This window comes from Typopeltis vanoorti, chromosome 13, assembly GCF_054136105.1.
Source record: "Typopeltis vanoorti isolate ZY-2024b chromosome 13, IOZ_Tvanoo_1.0, whole genome shotgun sequence".
Taxonomy (NCBI): Eukaryota; Metazoa; Arthropoda; class Arachnida; order Uropygi; family Thelyphonidae; genus Typopeltis; species Typopeltis vanoorti.
Genome location: NC_143561.1, coordinates 103,891,810 through 103,909,421, shown reverse-complemented (window position 1 = coordinate 103,909,421; position 17,612 = coordinate 103,891,810). Strand labels below are relative to the sequence as shown.

At 35.0% G+C, this 17,612-nt stretch overlaps 1 protein-coding gene across 2 annotated transcripts in view; it reads left to right on the top strand.

Moving 5' to 3' along the window:
* mst (misato mitochondrial distribution and morphology regulator) overlaps positions 1-17,612 on the top strand; it is a 211,210-nt gene that overhangs the window by 111,771 nt on the left and 81,827 nt on the right. For both annotated transcript variants that reach the window (XM_090402942.1, XM_090402943.1), the window contains exons 7-8: positions 3,064-3,181; positions 7,158-7,292. In XM_090402942.1, the coding sequence (XP_090259068.1) occupies positions 3,064-3,181; positions 7,158-7,292 (253 nt within the window). The remainder of the gene's footprint in view (positions 1-3,063; positions 3,182-7,157; positions 7,293-17,612) is intronic.

Here is a 17,612-nt window from a genome sequence, read left to right as displayed (position 1 = left end):
AGTAATTACTCCATACTTCAAGGATATCTTTTTCTCCCGTTTTCATGTCACCTTTATCATCTCTAACTCCTTTTACAGCACTCTTTCCTCCATTCCTAAGCTTCTTCAACAACCTCCAGAATATTTTGCCACCTTCTTGATATTTAAAAAAAAAGTCCTCCCATGACTTTTGTTTAGCTAGGTTTACTCAGTGTTTAGCATTCTTGCATTTGTCTCTATGTTCTCTGAGAGCACAAGCTGACTTATTTGACAGGAACTTTTGATATGCTTTCTTCTTTTCCTTCACTGCCTCTTTAACTTCCTGTGTCCACCAGGGAGTTCTGATTTTTTTTATCTTTGCAGACAACTTCACCGCATGCCTCTCTGGCTATATGAATGAGGGTTTTCTTCAAGGCTTGCCACTGAATCTCCAAGGTTTGGTTCCTGTTCTCAAACTCTTTGATTTTTTTTTTCAATAATCTTTGTGTATTTTAGTCTACAGTTCACATCTGAGAGTTGCTCAACTTTTATTCGCTTTAAAACTTTCTTACATGTTATTCTTTTGAATATGAAATTTAATTTTATCCTGCTGAAGACTAAATAGTGATCACTTCCAATTTCAAATCCTCTGTACACTCTGGTGTCCTGCACCAGGGAGAAAACATCACTATAAACAATAACATAGTCAATGAGACTTTTCTTATTCCTAGCCTCTTCTCTCCATGTGAATTTGTGCACATTTTTATGTTGGAACATGGTGTTAGTAATAACCAGTCCATGTCCTGAGCAGAAATCCAACAAGTATTTGCTATTTTCTCCAAATTTTCCCAAAATATTTTTGTATGTCTCACAATCATTTCCTACTCTGCTATTTAGATCTCCAACAAGAACCAACTTGTTCTTCTTGGGGATCATTGTGTCAGTTGATTTTTCTAAATCCTCAAAAAATTCCTCAACTTCTACCTTAGTAGAGCCTTCTGTGGGACCATAGGCAGAAATAAGTCTCATTGTCCAGTTCCCCATTCTCATATTTGCCCACATTACTCTACTTGAGACTGACTGCCATTCAAGAAGATTAGCCTCATATTTTGTGTTGAATACTATGGCTACTCCTTCTTTTTCTTGATTGTCATTGCCAAAATAAAAAAATGATGGTACAACATGACATGACAAGCAAAGCTTCCTAACAATAATATCACAAAAATAGAACAAAAGGCCTTAAACATAAAAAAATACAAAAAACATAGTAATACTGAAAGCTGACAAAGGCAACACTAGTTTTAAACTCTACAGAATACACAGAAAAAATGAAATCGCTTCTAGAAGACACTGACACCTATGACAGTTTGGACTGCGATCCCAGGGGATCCAACAATTTAATAGAAAACATGCTGAAACATAAAGAAATGAAAAAAATGCCTTGAAGCTAGATTCCCTCTTGTTCCTAGAATATATGGAGTCCCTAAAATGCATAGACTAGACTTACCAGTGAAAAACCAATTATTGATGCAAAATACTCTCCAACTTCTTTACTATCTAAACATCTAGCCAAACTTATTGGAAACATCAGGCATCAGGCAAAAATCTTCTTTTGTAAAGAATACCATACATTTCTTAGAAAGTATCAAAGACATCACAATGGCTCCTACTGATTTAATTTCAAGCCTGGGCATAGATCTTTTCACCAAGATTCCAAGAACAGAAACCATACGGCTACTTCAAGACATCTGTCCACCAGACACAGTGCATCTCTTTAAACACTATTAATAACGCTTTTTGCAAATTTGAAGATTATTTTGAACAGAAAGGACTAGCAATGGACCCTCTTCATTGTTAGCTGACCTATTCATAGAGTGGTTTGAAAAAACGGCACTCCAGCATCAAGGAACATAACCAAAAATTTGGTGAAGATATGTAGACAATATTTTTATCATCTGGCCTGGTACATTTCCCAATTAGAAGATTCCCAATTAGTTACCTACCTGAACGGCATTCATCCTTGAATTTAATTCACTATTGAATTAAAAAAAAAAGGTCTTTACTGTTTTTGGATACACCAGTTGAGGTATCCAAACAAAACACGCTCAACTTCTCAGTCTACAGTAAACCAACTAACACAAGATGTTATGTATGCACAACTTCTCATCACCACCCAGCATAAAAAAAGTAGGCATCTGTTCCTTGTGCAATAGAGCCTGCAGAATTTCTACCAACATAGATAAAAGAAACCAAGAAGTATGGCATCTTATTTCAGTCCTACAAAAAATGTCAACAGAACTGTAGAAAAAAAAAATTGCATTTCAACCTCCAAAACAATCAGAAGAACAAACAAACCAATAAACTATAAAGGAGCAATGATTCTCCCATATATACAATCAGTCATATATAAAATAGCAGGATTGCTTTTACAATGCAACTTGCCAATACAACTTGAAGGTCAACTTCTACCCAATGAATAAAATCTGTAATCACCATAAACTTCTGCATCTGCCACTTAAAAAATTCACAGGTGTCTACAGAATCAGTTGCAAATATGGTACATAGAACAGACAGGCAGATCTGGAGAGAGATACACCAATGGAATATTTCTAGGATGTTTAAAATGAAATAAAGCACAAATCAGGGCTGGCAGCTCATACAACAGAAAAAACATCAAGGAGAATAGCAACAAACTAAATTGCTCCACATGATTACCATTTTTACTCCAGAGTATTTAAAAAATCAGCTGAAATGATTAAGCATCCTCTCCAGTGTAACAAAAAACATGAGATGATTTTACATCAGGTCTAGCCTTCATTAATCCATCATGATATACTTGTATCTGCTAGTAATATATGGCAATCCACAAACCAGTAATAGCGAATGCATGCTTTCTATTGTTTAAATGAGTTCAAATACACAAGAGATGTTACATTTTTTTACTTGCTTTCTAGTTTTTTAGTTGTGCAAAAATTCTAAAAAATGAACTTCTTACATATGATAAGCCATTTAATTTTAGTAGCAGTGTAGAATTTTATATAAAAGTTTATGAATACTTTTTACATTATGTAAATCTATTTAAAACTTTTATTTTATTTTTTTAAGTGAACAAGATTCATTCGATCTTTTTGGATGTGGATTTAATAGTTATCACACTGAAGTAACAAAAGATAACATAGAAGAACGTATACGATCACTTGCAGAAGAATGTGATTATCATCAGGTCAGCAGATTCTGAATATCTTTGTGTTAGTATCATTCAAATGAAAAGTGGACAATTTATCTCAGTAATTTGTCTGTTAAGGCTTAAGTGTTGGGAAGACATCATGTTAGAGTTTTAATGAGGTATGTACAGGACTGGGAAAGGATTAAAAAACTATTTTAATTATAATATTTCTTCTCTCACTGAGATATCTTCAGGGAGTACAAACTTGCCCTTGTTAACACGCTTCCAAAAGTAACACAGTACTAAATGAAACACTTGGATATAACACTAGTCCTACCTAGGTCGGACAAATTGTGATCTCTGAGGATTAATGTTTCCCAAATTTTGGGAAGTTTCTTGCATAGGTATTTATTTAAATTGGATTGATTTTTGAGAGCAGCAGCAGATTCCAAAAACAGTCTTTTCTAAATTTGGTGTAATGAATCATGGTAGTTTTTCCCCAGATGATCCTATGATTGGTATCCAATGCATGGTCTGCAAGATCAAATTGATCATAATTTTGATTGCAGATCTATTTTTTTGTGTTCATCTATGTGGATGGCAGCCAATTTGCCCATCTATCCAGAGTATGTCAACTTGGGAACAGGGAACTTTATATACTCCAGGAACTGAGAGAGGAGGGAGCTGATCTTTAGTGGAATGAATAAGGGTAGCAAGTTTCAGATTGAGCTTAAAAGCTGTGCAGAGGTTGCATTTTTCTTTGAGGACCTAGCTATTTTTTTGGATGTACCCTTGATGTAGTGGGGGGGGGGGGGGGTGATGGCATTTCTAAAATCCTTCTTGAAGAGTGGATTGGGGGAAGAATTGATTGTTTTTTAAATTCTATAGCTATTGGATATCAACAGAACTCGACTAGATACACAATACCTTCCTATCCAATTGCTACTGTTCCTGCAGAATAAAAAAAAATAATAATCAATCCTTCCCTGCAATTCACAACCATCTCTTCAGAAGGAATATAGGAATGTCATCACTATCTCCTATGTCCAGGGTACATCTGAAAAAATAGCCAGGTCCTTAAAAAAATACAACCTCTGCACACATTTTAAGCCTCATCTGAAACTTGTTGCCCTTATTTATTTCACTAAAGATCAGCCTCCTCTTTCAGTTCTTGGAGTATATAAAGTTACCTGTTTCTTCAAGTTGCCATACTTAGATAGACAGGTAGATCAGCCACCATCTGCATATGCATCTTCAACCAAGACTATGGTCAGTCTGGTCTTGCAGACCATTCATTGGATACCACTCATAGGATTATCTGGGAATAAATCAACATGCTCTATCACATCAAATTTAGAAAAGAAAGACTGTCTTTGGAATCTGCAGCTGCCATCAGAAATCAATCCAATTTGAATAAATATGGATGTCAGAAACTTCCCAAAATTTGGGTAACATTAACCCTTAGAGATCCCAGTTTACAACAACCTAGGCTTCCTACAAATGCCCATAAAGAGTGCCCCACTTAGATAGGACTCTGGTGTATCCGCATCTTTTGTTTAGTTATGTTGGTGTTATGTTGTGTGTGTGTGTGTGTTGCAAGTGTTATTTGTACTTCTTGAAGATGTCTCAGTGATTGAGATGAAATACTGGAAGAATTAAAATATTTTTTTTTTTTTTTAATCCTTTCCCAGTACTGTACATAATCTATCAAACCTCTAACATGATATCTCAGTAATTGAAGTGACTGTTGCATTGTTATATAGGGATAATGGCGTGTATTTTTTTTAACAACTTATACAGCTAAATGATAAAATAGAAAATAACTAATTTATTTCTAAAGGCACTACTAGTTTTGTATTTTAGAAGACTTTACCAGGTGCATTACACAGAAGTGAAAAAGTGTGTGTATTGGATACCAACACACACACACTTCTGGAGATAATAATTACTAACTGAGTTTATTTAGCTAATAAATTAAGCCAATATTTCACCTTGGCTTCCAAGGCATCTTCATGGGAACAATAAAATACAACTAAGCACATGCATGCAGGCACACTAGCAGAAGGCAAACACAGACAATATGAAAGGTGGAGGATCCTGTGGTTCTAACTGGCACCCTTTGTGAGTGTGGTGAAGGAATCCCACTGAAGGCCTCAAGATAATCTCCCATATTTCTGCTAAGGTGAGGCAGTTGAATGTATTCAGATTTTGTGAATATTGTAATACTCTGGTGGATTCTAAAAATTAGCTACCCTTTGTCACTCACCAAAAGTTCCTTTCCATTTTCTTGACCATCTTAGGGTCTGCAGCATCCCTTGTTCTTGCAAACTTTCAACAGAAAGAACAGCTAATATCCATCTGGAGAAATGCAGAAACTGTCCAGTACCTGCATACAGCTATTTTTGCAATAGCAGACCATGGATACAAATCACTGGATCTAAAGGGGGGGGGGGGTTCTCTCTTTTATACAAAAGCAGATATAAATTGGAGAGACCATTTCAGAATCCACTGCAGCATTACAACATTTGCCAGATCTGAACAAGTTCGGCTGGCTCACTTTACTAGAAATCTGTGAGATCGTTATCTTAAGACCTTCAGCAAGATTCCATCACCTTACTCATAGAGTTACTCAAGATTGTAGGATCTCACCTTTCATGCTCAGTCTGTGTTTGCTTTCCTGCTACTGTACCTGCATGCAAGTGCTTAGTTGTATTTTTTTGTGCTCATGAAAGATGCCTTGGTGACAATGGCAAAATATTTGCTTAATAATTTATTAGCTAAATAGATGTAGTAGTTAATAATCTCTAGTGTGTTTTTTCCACTAAAGTTCAGCATGTGCAGTAGTATTCTCTAGTATTGTGTAAACTTATAGATATACATTCCATTCAGACCTACTGTGAGAGCATTCAGAGTTTAACATGTAATTTATTTTTAGTGAGCATAAAGAAACACCTGCTGTTGTATATTTTACAGACATGTAAAAGAGATGTATAGTACTATTTGGTACTATTTGCTGAAGGCAATAGGGCAAGGTTCTACTGTTTCATGCCAGAAATAAAGCAGATAAGCATGCACAGGAACCAATCATCATGTAAGATTATGTTAATGTGCAACACAAAAATTACTATTTTTTTTTTTCCTTTGGTTCTCAGCATGCTTAGAACACCATCTTTGCATTTCTGATTGTTCCAAGTGAATTTTACATTTTCAATCTAAAGGAAGCTGTGAAAGTAAAGTGTTCAATTACCTACAAAGAAGCACAATGCTTGGTCAGAAATGTCCCCATACAGTCACTTTTAATGAACATGGGATTATGTTGTTACCCTTGCATAACTCAGTAGGTTTGGTGAATTTGTATAGATAGTATGGATGAATGCTTTTTTACTAGACATAACTTGTTCACTTTTCTTTTGAATTTAAAAGTTTACAAATGGATTTCACTCAAAGAATTTTACAGAATACATATTTTTTGTATTAAACTAGTTTATATTGTTACATGTAAAAGAGATGTATAGTACTATTTGGTACTATTTGCTGAAGGCAATAGGGCAAGGTTCTACTGTTTCATGCCAGAAATAAAGCAGATAAGCATGCACAGGAACCAATCATCATGTAAGATTATGTTAATGTGCAACACAAAAATGACTATTTTTTTCCCCTTTGGTTCTCAGCATGCTTAGAACACCATCTTTGCATTTCTGATTGTTCCAAGTGAATTTTACATTTTCAATCTAAAGGAAGCTGTGAAAGTAAAGTGTTCAATTACCTACAAAGAAGCACAATGCTTGGTCAGAAATGTCCCCATACAGTCACTTTTAATGAACATGGGATTATGTTGTTACCCTTGCATAACTCAGTAGGTTTGGTGAATTTGTATAGATAGTATGGATGAATGCTTTTTTACTAGACATAACTTGTTCACTTTTCTTTTGAATTTAAAAGTTTACAAATGGATTTCACTCAAAGAATTTTACAGAATACATATTTTTTGTATTAAACTAGTTTATAATTGTAATGTATATTTTAATTTCAGGGTTTTCATGTGTTGTTTGATGGATATGATGGTTTTGCTGGGATTGCAAAATGTGTCCTTCAGCATCTTGAGGATGAATATACAAATAAAGTACGATTGTGCTTTCCACTATATTGGCTGAACAAGAAATCACAGTTAGGTATTCTCTAATAATTATTCTGAAATCTTTAAATATAACTGAAAAAAAAAATAGTGAAAGCAAAGAGCCTAAATTGTTGTTTGATTTAAAATTTTATATATACATTTATTGCATTATTATTTTTTTATTTTTTAAATAAATCAAAATATTTATATTTGTATTTCTCAAAATGTTTGGTAATTTTAACTCTGACAGTAATATGGTGAAGTACCATCAAATTAGTAAACAGTACTGCTGTCACTCTTGAATTTTATCACTCGATTAGTTTTACCTTTTTTTTTCAGGCACTATTATTATAACATGGGCATCTCCATTGAGTCTAGTGACTCATCATGGGGGGGTCTACATTAAAATTATTGAAATAACTAATATCAAAGCTGTGCTTAAAAACTTGTTTACCAACAGAGCACTCAAGACCTCCTCTGACAAACTATTCTGCTTATTTACTACTCCAAGAAAAAACTACTACTACATGCTTGCTGGCCACATCCTTCAACAACTTCTAGAGTTCAGCTTCTCTTCTCTCTCCCTCTCTTTTCCCCATTCAGTCATATACAGGAAAATTTCTTTAGCCTTGACTCTATAAAACTCCTTAAACTCATATGTTCCTCTTTTCTGCCTGTTTGCTAAACATTGTTGCCCACAAATTTTCAGTCTATCTTTATAAATAGCACTCCACAAACAAGTCACCATTTCAGTCACTTGCTTCTGAATCCTCTCCACCACTTCCATACCCCCAAGAAATCCAGGCAACCAAATTTATGCACAATAATCCAGATGTGGTAGTATCAAAGTTTTATAAAGAGAGATAATTACTTCCATATCCCTGCTTGTTTATGTGTTTCTTAACAGTCAACTGTTACCCAGTTCTGCAATGTTATTATTATACGGTATCTTCATGGAGTCCAGAGACTCATTGTGGGAAACCCGCACTAACATTTATGTGCACAGAACCTATCACACCTCCTGAAATGCATTTACTGTCAGACCACTCACAACTAATTCTGGCAATTCATTCCACTTGTTTACCACTCTCCATACAAAAGGTCTAATCTGCACATCCTTACTAACCACAGTCTTACACAGCTTCCATGGATTACCCCTGGTTATCTATTTGTCATATATTGTAAAATTTCCTTTGTGTAGTTTCTATCATGTCCCCTTTTTCACCTATCAACTAAACTTTGTAGCTCACACACCTTTGACCTATCCTCATATTGAGCATTCTGCAAACCTGTCACCAGTCTGTCACTGAATCCTCTCTGCTGCCTCCTGATCCCCAAGAAACCCAGGTGACCAAATCTGTGTACAGTAGTCAAGATGCAGCTGAATAATAGCCTCATACAGAGGAATAATAATCCCCTATCTTTACTTGTTAGTGTCCTAATCAATCCACTGTTAGATTTTACTTTTAACCAACTTTCCAATACTTTAACAACTACTCCTGATATATTAATTAGTCTGTAGTTTGCAACTTCTGACTGAGATCAAACAACTTCATCAGAGGCAGTGCCAGTTCTCTTGCAGATTCATATAGTATACATGGGCTGACGTGTTATCCGGTCCGAGTGCTGTATTTCCATTGATATTTTTCAGCATGCTGAACACCTAGTGTTCATCTACCTTAATTTTGACAAGCAGCTGCAAAATCTCCACTTGGATGATACATCTTTGCAAAATGATCACTCAGCAACTCAACAGTTCTTTTTGCCTCTGTCACCTTCCTTCCATCAGAATTGATTAAAGTCATCCTACCATAGTTATTTTTTCTTCTTACTTGCTACATAATAAAAACCTATTTTGGATTTACTTCTGCCTGCTTAGCCAATTTTCTCCCATAATCTCATTAGACCTTCCTTACCCTACTAGCCACTTTTTTTTTGCAGCCCTTGCTTTATATCTATACTCATCCACCTAATCTATACTTGGTGTATCCTCCTGATATGTAGTCTGATACTGCTTCTCTCAACCAATTTCTGACCACTTCTCATGTATTACTGACATTCTTTCCTTGTAGCTTCTCAAGCCATGGCACTGCTCCACAATGTCTTCTAATTCTGTCATAATTACCAGCTTTATAGTCCAATATAAACCCCCTTTATTGACAGAGAATTCCACATGTTTAGCAACTTCTCAGAACAAGACTTGCAATGTCACTCTCCCCAACTGTAGGAAGTGTTTACTTTGATTATTGATATATCTTCTGATGCTATTACCAGATCCAGTACTCTCAAACCCCTGGTCCCTGTAACTATATCATTTTTTGTCAACCAGGTTTTGCTGATGCCCAAAATTTTTGGCCATGTCGAGCTGACCAATGCCAAAAACTCCTCAACCTTCTTCCTGATACTTCTGGCATCAACAATTCCTTGGACCTACAATTACCCTTGTGTCATGTCATTACCAACCTCTGAACTGCAACTGTTTTTCCATCATTACCCCTAAATCTCTTGCCTCATCCATTTCTTGCACTACAGCTCCATCTGTACAGCACAGAGCCTATATTTTTTTTCCCTTTCAAAATGCTTAACTTTATACTTTGACCCATTGAACTGGCAGCCATTTTTTTTTTGTTGAAACTGCCAATCAGTTTAGATCATCTTATAGGATCTTGACATCATCCCTGTTAACAATTGCTCTCCCACATTCAGCTCATCATAAGCAAACAATGAAACTAAACTTCTAATTAACTTTGTACACAGGCTTGTATCCCAGGATATTTCATATGCAACTTAACCTAACCTAACTTAACCTCTTAAATTCCTATTAACCCATTTAGCTTCATTAAGAGATTTTTCACATTCTTGTAACCATCATAATAAAAATCTTGAATTTACAAAAAGCACAAATATATACAACATCAAATCAACTACTTAGTTACACAAGAGCCAGTGTATTCTTCAATTTACAATAAGCAAACCACTATAACTACACAACTTCTTTACAATCACATAAACCAACAGATATTGATCTATATGGATAAAACATCTGGCATTTTAGTTCTCTCTTATTCCTTCTTAAATTCACACAGTAGAAAAACTAACAAAAAAAATGCTCTCCATATGACAACAACACAAGAGTTAATCAAATTCTTCAGCTCAGCTCAGCTAACGCCTTAATATTCCCGTAAACGGGGAGTAGGCGAGGCCATTTAGCCTTATTTAACTTTTGGAGACTGAGTACCAGTGGAGATAGATTTCCACTGGTACCAATCAGAGATAGATGGCCCAAGGCTATCACTAATTAAGCGGTACTCAGTGAAGAGAGACAGCTCAAATGTGCCGCCATCTCGTGGTCCCTAACCCTAACACAATATATTTAATGTCTGAAATAATGTGGGTTCTACGGTCAATTTTCTTGAGTTTACAGGACGAAAAACCCGAGTTTCCGGGAGGAAAAACCTGCTTGCCCGTGCCAGAGATCGACGGGTCAAATTCTTCTTACATCTTAAATCTCAGAACACTAATGAAAACATATCTTGTCTTCATTCAAAACACTTCTGTAACTGCACTTCCTATATGTAAGTAACAGCAAGCTCTGCTGAATACACTACTAAAAACTCCATCATCACTTTAGAATGAATTAATGAGTTAACTTTCTATGTGCAAGTCTCAACATTCTTCTTGAAACCTTATCAGTTTTGTCTGCTTTCATGTAGAAGGCAGAGTAGTTATGTAGTTGTCTGAATAAATAACTAAAACATGCCAACAGTTAGAAATCACTTATCAGAATGAGAATCCTAAATAAACAAACTTTACTGGGTCCATTTCTATATGGACTGGCAAGCAATAAAGTTCCTTTTTCAGCCTTACAGAATCTGTCCTATATGGATTGACTACAATAAACTTCAGACTTATCTCTTTACACAAGGATATCCTCTGTCTTCCATTTCTAACTTTTCTTCTAATTTCTGTCCATTCTTCATATATTGCTAACGTTCTTTTTACTTCTGCACATGCTCAGAAATGCAACTGAGAAACTTGCACTCAAGTCTACCATCTTGCATCACGATTACTGCTTTCCAGCATTGGGCTTGAAACAACGAAGTTCTTGTTTTTCTGAACAGCAGTTCAGAAAAGTTTACTTAACTATAATTTCAAAACAACACAGCCCAAAATTATAACAGTTCTTCATTTCACAGTCTTTTATGTGCTGAGGTAAGTTCACTCATTACTTTCATGCAATGTGAATTACAGTAGTAACTTTTGCTTTGCTCATAATTGACGACAACAACATCTTGTAAACAACATTTGTCTATATACAAATGGCATTAACATCACATACTTTGACAGCTCATACGAAAACCACAATTACAGTTTAATATCTAATCTAACACATTTATTTTATAACTAAGCAAGACTTCAGTAGCTAAAAATATTGAAATAATATTGTAAAATGTCTTGCTGCTCACAATGCACAAAAACAAACATATGTTTAAATAACTACTTTACAAGTACTGTATCATTAACTTAACTCTAATTCATTTAATATATTTTAAACTTGTGGGATATCAGAATTTTAATACAAATATCCTACAGTGTACTTATTTCCTTACATTGTTGTAGGTAAAGGTCCAATTATATCAATAGCTACAGCTTGAAATGTTTAACTGGTATAGGAAAGGTTTGTAGAGGTGCCTTGCCTCTAAGGGTAGACCTAGTATGGCATAAGTGACAGGATTTCACATATGAATTAATATCATTTGTCATACTTTTCCAAAAGTATTTGTCCTTAATTCTGTGCCAGGTCTTTCGAATCCTTGATAACCTACTAAATCAGAATTGTGAAAAGTATAGGGAATCCAAGGTTTCGTGATAACTGGAGCTAAAATTCTCACTTTAATCATATTCTCTTCTAAATTAAGGGGGGGGGGAGGGATAGTAAATCCCATATTATTTTACCTCTTCTCTCCCCATAATGTAAAACAGTAATACATCTCCTAGGAGCTGCGTTTTACATTATGAGAAAATATTAAGGATAGTGACAGAGCTTGCTCCACCTTTGCTACGAGTTGCCTGAGTGTTGTACTACCCAAGTGATGACTTGCACTTGGACTCGCCGATAGTTCTTCGGCATGAAACTCTTCGATTTTGATGGATTTTGATCTCCGAGTTTCGTACACAGCTGTAAAATAATGCGGGATTTACTATCCCCCCCTTAACTTAATTTATGTTGCCAGAAAAATAGCCTCTTGGTTCTTTATCATATTCTCTTCTATTTTGCCTTGCTAGAAGCAAACCATCCTCATCTAAATAGAGCATTTTAAGGAAAGAAAATTCCTCTGGAACTGATTTACCTTTTTGAACTTTCATATACATTTTTCAAAATGGGATCTTTTTTTCTGAGCTTGAACTATAACAGGTTTTTCCTAGTTCTGAGAATGAGGCATTTTACTTTTAATTTATTCAGTTCATCTAGTTCAGATAAATTAGCTGATGGTATGGCAATTCTATCAGATCTGAATAGGAATCATTCCTGCTTTACTAACTTTTATGCCCTAAATATTCAGTCTTCTGCTTCTTATTATTATTACGTACCACCTCCAGGGAGTCCGAAGACTCATTGAAGGAGGGCACCTACTCTACCTCTCTGTCTCCACTAATCCACCAACCGCAACTACCTTCATCATCTACACCAATGCCATCTACTGCCGACCACCACTAGTATTTTCACAGACAATCACAAACATCCATGCCCATGGTGGGATTCGAACCTGCAGCCTTTTGGCTGGGGAGCGGATACGCTAACCACTCGGCCAGCCACGCTGGCATCTTCAGTGATAAATTAGCTTCATCCAATCTAGAAATAACTTTCAATAAGATATTTCTGAGATGTTAGGTCCTTTTGAGTATATAAACAAATCATCTTGAAAACAAATAATTCCTTTATTTAATATATTTCATAGAACAGAGTTCATTAATGACTGAAAAAATATGGCAGTTTCTAGCTCCTTAAGGAAGATGACATAATTGGTATTTCTGCCATCTTGTTGTGAAGGCAAAAAATTTTCTATCCTTCTTTAAAGGAATCTGCAAATAGCCAGAATTCAGATCTAGCTTAGTGAAGTACTCTGCTCCTTCTAAGCCAGTTAATAATTCTTCAATTTTACATAAAGGAAAAATCAATCATTCATTGGCAGCAGCTGCCAATTTTATTGCATTTTCTATAAGGCTTTCTTTTATTTTCTCTAAATCTTATTTATCATTCATGTTTATTGCTTCAATTTCAAACATTTATTCTTTGACATCAGAAACTTCAGAATATGCATCTAAACCTTGCATTTTGTAAAGAGATTGTTTATTAAGACTGTCCACAAAGAGAAATAGTACCATCCAAGAAATTACAGTCAAGCTTAATATCTTTTCAAGAAATCAAGACCAAGAATAACTGTATTTTAGGATTAGAAGTCTTTAGAAGAACAATCATTTGATGACAAACTTTTAGCATAACTGATAGGAAGAAATTTATCTTTGAGACTGTAGGAATTTCAGTCTCAAAGATACCTGTCAAATTAATTGGATATCTTAATCTTATTATATCAGAAGGAATCAAATCTTTAAGTTTATTAAAGAGTGACCAAGAAATAAGAGAAATATATGTTCCCTTTATCTAATAAAATTTCACAAGGTATATTTTAATAAAACCCTATAATACTGTTAAAGGTTTATAATCACTGACATAAGGCATTGTAGCAATATTTCTTTGTGTGAATTACAAACTGACTTATCATTTCTTTGAGTTGAAATCTTTATAGGTAAGTTTGTTTTCACAGATACTGTATCATCATCAAATTAATGAAGTATATCCTCAAGGGATGTACTATCCTGTACATCCCTTGAGGATAATACTACATGAAAAACTTATATCATTACTAACTTTTTATGAACAATATCAATTTCCCCAAATCAACCTGTTATATGTCAAGCCTCCAACATTATGAGATCTTATATTTCTGTCTTCTAAGGCACTTTTTACTGTATCAATCCACCTATATCTAGGTCTTCCTCTAGGTCTTCCTGGCAGAGAACACTTGTTTTGCTAATCTTTCCTCACCCATTCTGTGTAAATGACCATACCACCTAAAATTAGCTCTGCTAATGCATTCCTTGGTGCTGACAATGTCAAGTTCTTTCTTAATATCCTCATTTTTAATATGATATTGCCATTGATGCCATCTGTTCATGACCTAATTTTTCTCAGGACTCTCATATCTGCGATCTCTAGGTCAAGTGTTTGACCTAGAGATCGCAGTAGTCTTTGGTCAAGTGTTTTACTTCTGACCCAGCTTTCAGATCCATAAGTTAAAATTGGTTTGAACACTCTCTTGTATACACCTAATTTAGTGTTTTGGCTAATTTCTCTCTTATTCCATATAAATGTATTCAGTTGACTTCCTACCATACCGGCTTTGTTCATTCTGTTGTCTATTTCCATATTTAATTTACCGTCTTCACTAAAAATTGTGCCTAAGTAGCTGAAACATTTTGTTTGTTCTATAGGTTCTCCATTCACGATGCATTTGATATTTTAAATGTTTCTGCCTATGTCATTGTCTTTGTCTTGCTACTGCTGATTTTCATGTTAGTGAATCTTACCGACTTGGACAACTGGATTTATTTAAAAGTATAACATATCTGCATAAAGTAAAGAGCTGATATTAACATCTCCAATTTTTATATCAGGTTTAATACTGCTTTCCTTCATTATGTGATCCATATAGATAATGAATAACAGAGGGGATAATGTACATCCTTTCTGACAAGTGATTTAGCATCAAATCATTTTCCTGTACTTCCTTCATTTCTAACTGCTGACTTACAACTCAAATAAAGAAAGTATTGCTTGATATAATGCCCCATTTACACCATACAACTGTAGTATTTTGAATAGCTTTTCTCTTGGCACCTTGTCATATGCCTTTTCCAGATCTATAAAACCTAAATAGAGATCTTTGTTATATTCCCATGATTTCTCAACTATTTGTCGTAAAGTGAAAATCTGATCCTGACAGCCTCTATTTTGGCCTGAATCCAGCTTGTTCTTCACCAAGCTTTTCTTCCACAATTCTTCTCAACCGTTTCTCAAGTATACTTGCATAGATCTTGCCAGGAACACTCAGAAGGGAAATACCTCTGTAATTCTCACATTCAGTTTTATTTCTCTTTTTGTTTATGGGTACTATGAGAGCTCTACTCCAGTTATCTGGAATTCGTCCCTCTGTCCAGGCTTTATGAACTATGCAGTGCAGCCACTATAAGACTTTTATATCACCATACTTAATCATTTCTGGTCAAATACCATCTACTCCTGCTGCCTTTCCACATTACAGGCCTTTGTACTTTTTCTACTTCAAGTATGGATATGTATTCTTAATTGCATCCCTGTTGAGTATTTTTTACTACTGTGCTATCACTGCTTGTTTCATTTAGCAATTTTTTGAAGTACTTACTGCAGAAATCAATATATCTTTTTCTCCTGTTTTCATGTCACCTTTATCATCTCTAACACTTTTTACAGCATTCTTTCCTCCATTGCTAAGCTTCTTCAACAATCTCCAGAATATCTTACCACCTTCTTGATATTTATTTTCTATGTTCTTGTCAAAGTCCTCCCATGACTTTTGTTTAGCTAGTTTTACACAGTGTTTAGCTTTCCTACATTTGTCTCTGTATTCTCTAAGAGCACAAGCTGAATTATTCGCTAGGAACTTTCGATATGCTTTTTTTCTTTTCCTTCACTGCCTCTTTAACTTCCTGTGTCCACCATGGAGTTCTGATTTTTCTATCCTTGCAGACAACCTCACCACATGCCTCTTTGGCTGAATCAGTCAATGTTTTATTCAGTCAGGTCTTGCTACTGAATCTTCAAGATTTGGTTCCTGTTCTCAAACTCTTTAATTTTTTCTTGAATAATGTTTGTGTATTTTAGTCTACAGTTCACATCCGAGAGCTGCTCAGCTTTTATTTGCTTTAAAACTTTCTTACATGTTCTTCTTTTCAGTATGAAATTCAATTTTATCTAGTATTTTCATGCATGGACTACTTTTGATGATAGAAATGATTTACATGATCAGTTACTCTTAAATGTATTTGGTGTAAGGTGTTTGAAGAAAGTCATTGAAATAATTAACATGGTACTCAGGAAAATTAGGTAAGACAGGGTGGCTGATTTGAGAGTTCAGGCATGCACTAAGGTGAAAGACTGCTGTGATTAAGAGAATGATACTATGGAAGAGATGACTTGGAGAATGTTGGCACTCCTTCTTTCAGACAAGAAAAGCATTGATTGTGGCATTAAGGTGAGGAATTTGGTTGATGAATCAACTCGGGCTCCTATTTGAACTGATCAGGTTTTAACATTGCTTATGTGTATGCAACCATCTGTCTGCTTGGTTATTGTTCATGTTCATTGAAGCCATCAGGAATAAAGGCAATGAATGTTTAGCATTGGTAAATGATATGAGACCAAAAATTATTTCTTAACAGCTATTCTCGACAAGAACAGAATATGATGGTTATAGCGCATTCGGGGAGGACAGGCTGGATAGAAAGAGTGGGAATGTATTGTTAATGATTGCCGAAGAATTCAAACCAACTGTGAATGAATACAAGGAATTCCAATATTGGATTTGAACTGTGGAGATGTAGACTGGAGAAAGAGACACATGCACATCAAGGGAAAGAGAATTTGTAGAGCTATTGAGGAATAACTACCTACCCTAAATAGCATGTGAGTGAAATATCTCTGTAATTAAAATAAATATAAGATTATTTTTAATTTAAAAAAAAAAATTGGGAAAATTTGGAAAAATGAGCAAAGCTAATAATAATGGCCAATACCTGTTGGATTTCTGCTCAGGACATGGACTGGTTATTACTAACACCATGTTCCAACATAAAAATGTGCACAAATTTACATGGAAAGAAGAGGCAAGGAAAGAAAAGTGTCATTGACTATAATATTATTGATAGTGATGTTTTCTCCCTGGTGTAGGACACCAGAGTGTACAGAGGATTTGAAATTGCAAGTGATCACTATTTAGTCTCAAGCAGGATAAAATTGAATTTCATATTGAAAAGAATAACATATAAGAAAGTTTTAAAGCAAATAAAAGTTGAGCAGCTCTCAGATGTGAACTGTAGACTAAAATACACAAAGATTATTGAAGAAGAAATGAACGAGTTTGAGAACAGGAACCAAACCTTTGAGATTCAGTGGCAAGCCCTGAAGAAAACACTGATTGATTCAGCCAGAGAGGCATGTGGTAAGGTTGTCTGCAAGGATAGAAAAATCAGAACTCCATAGTGGACACAGGA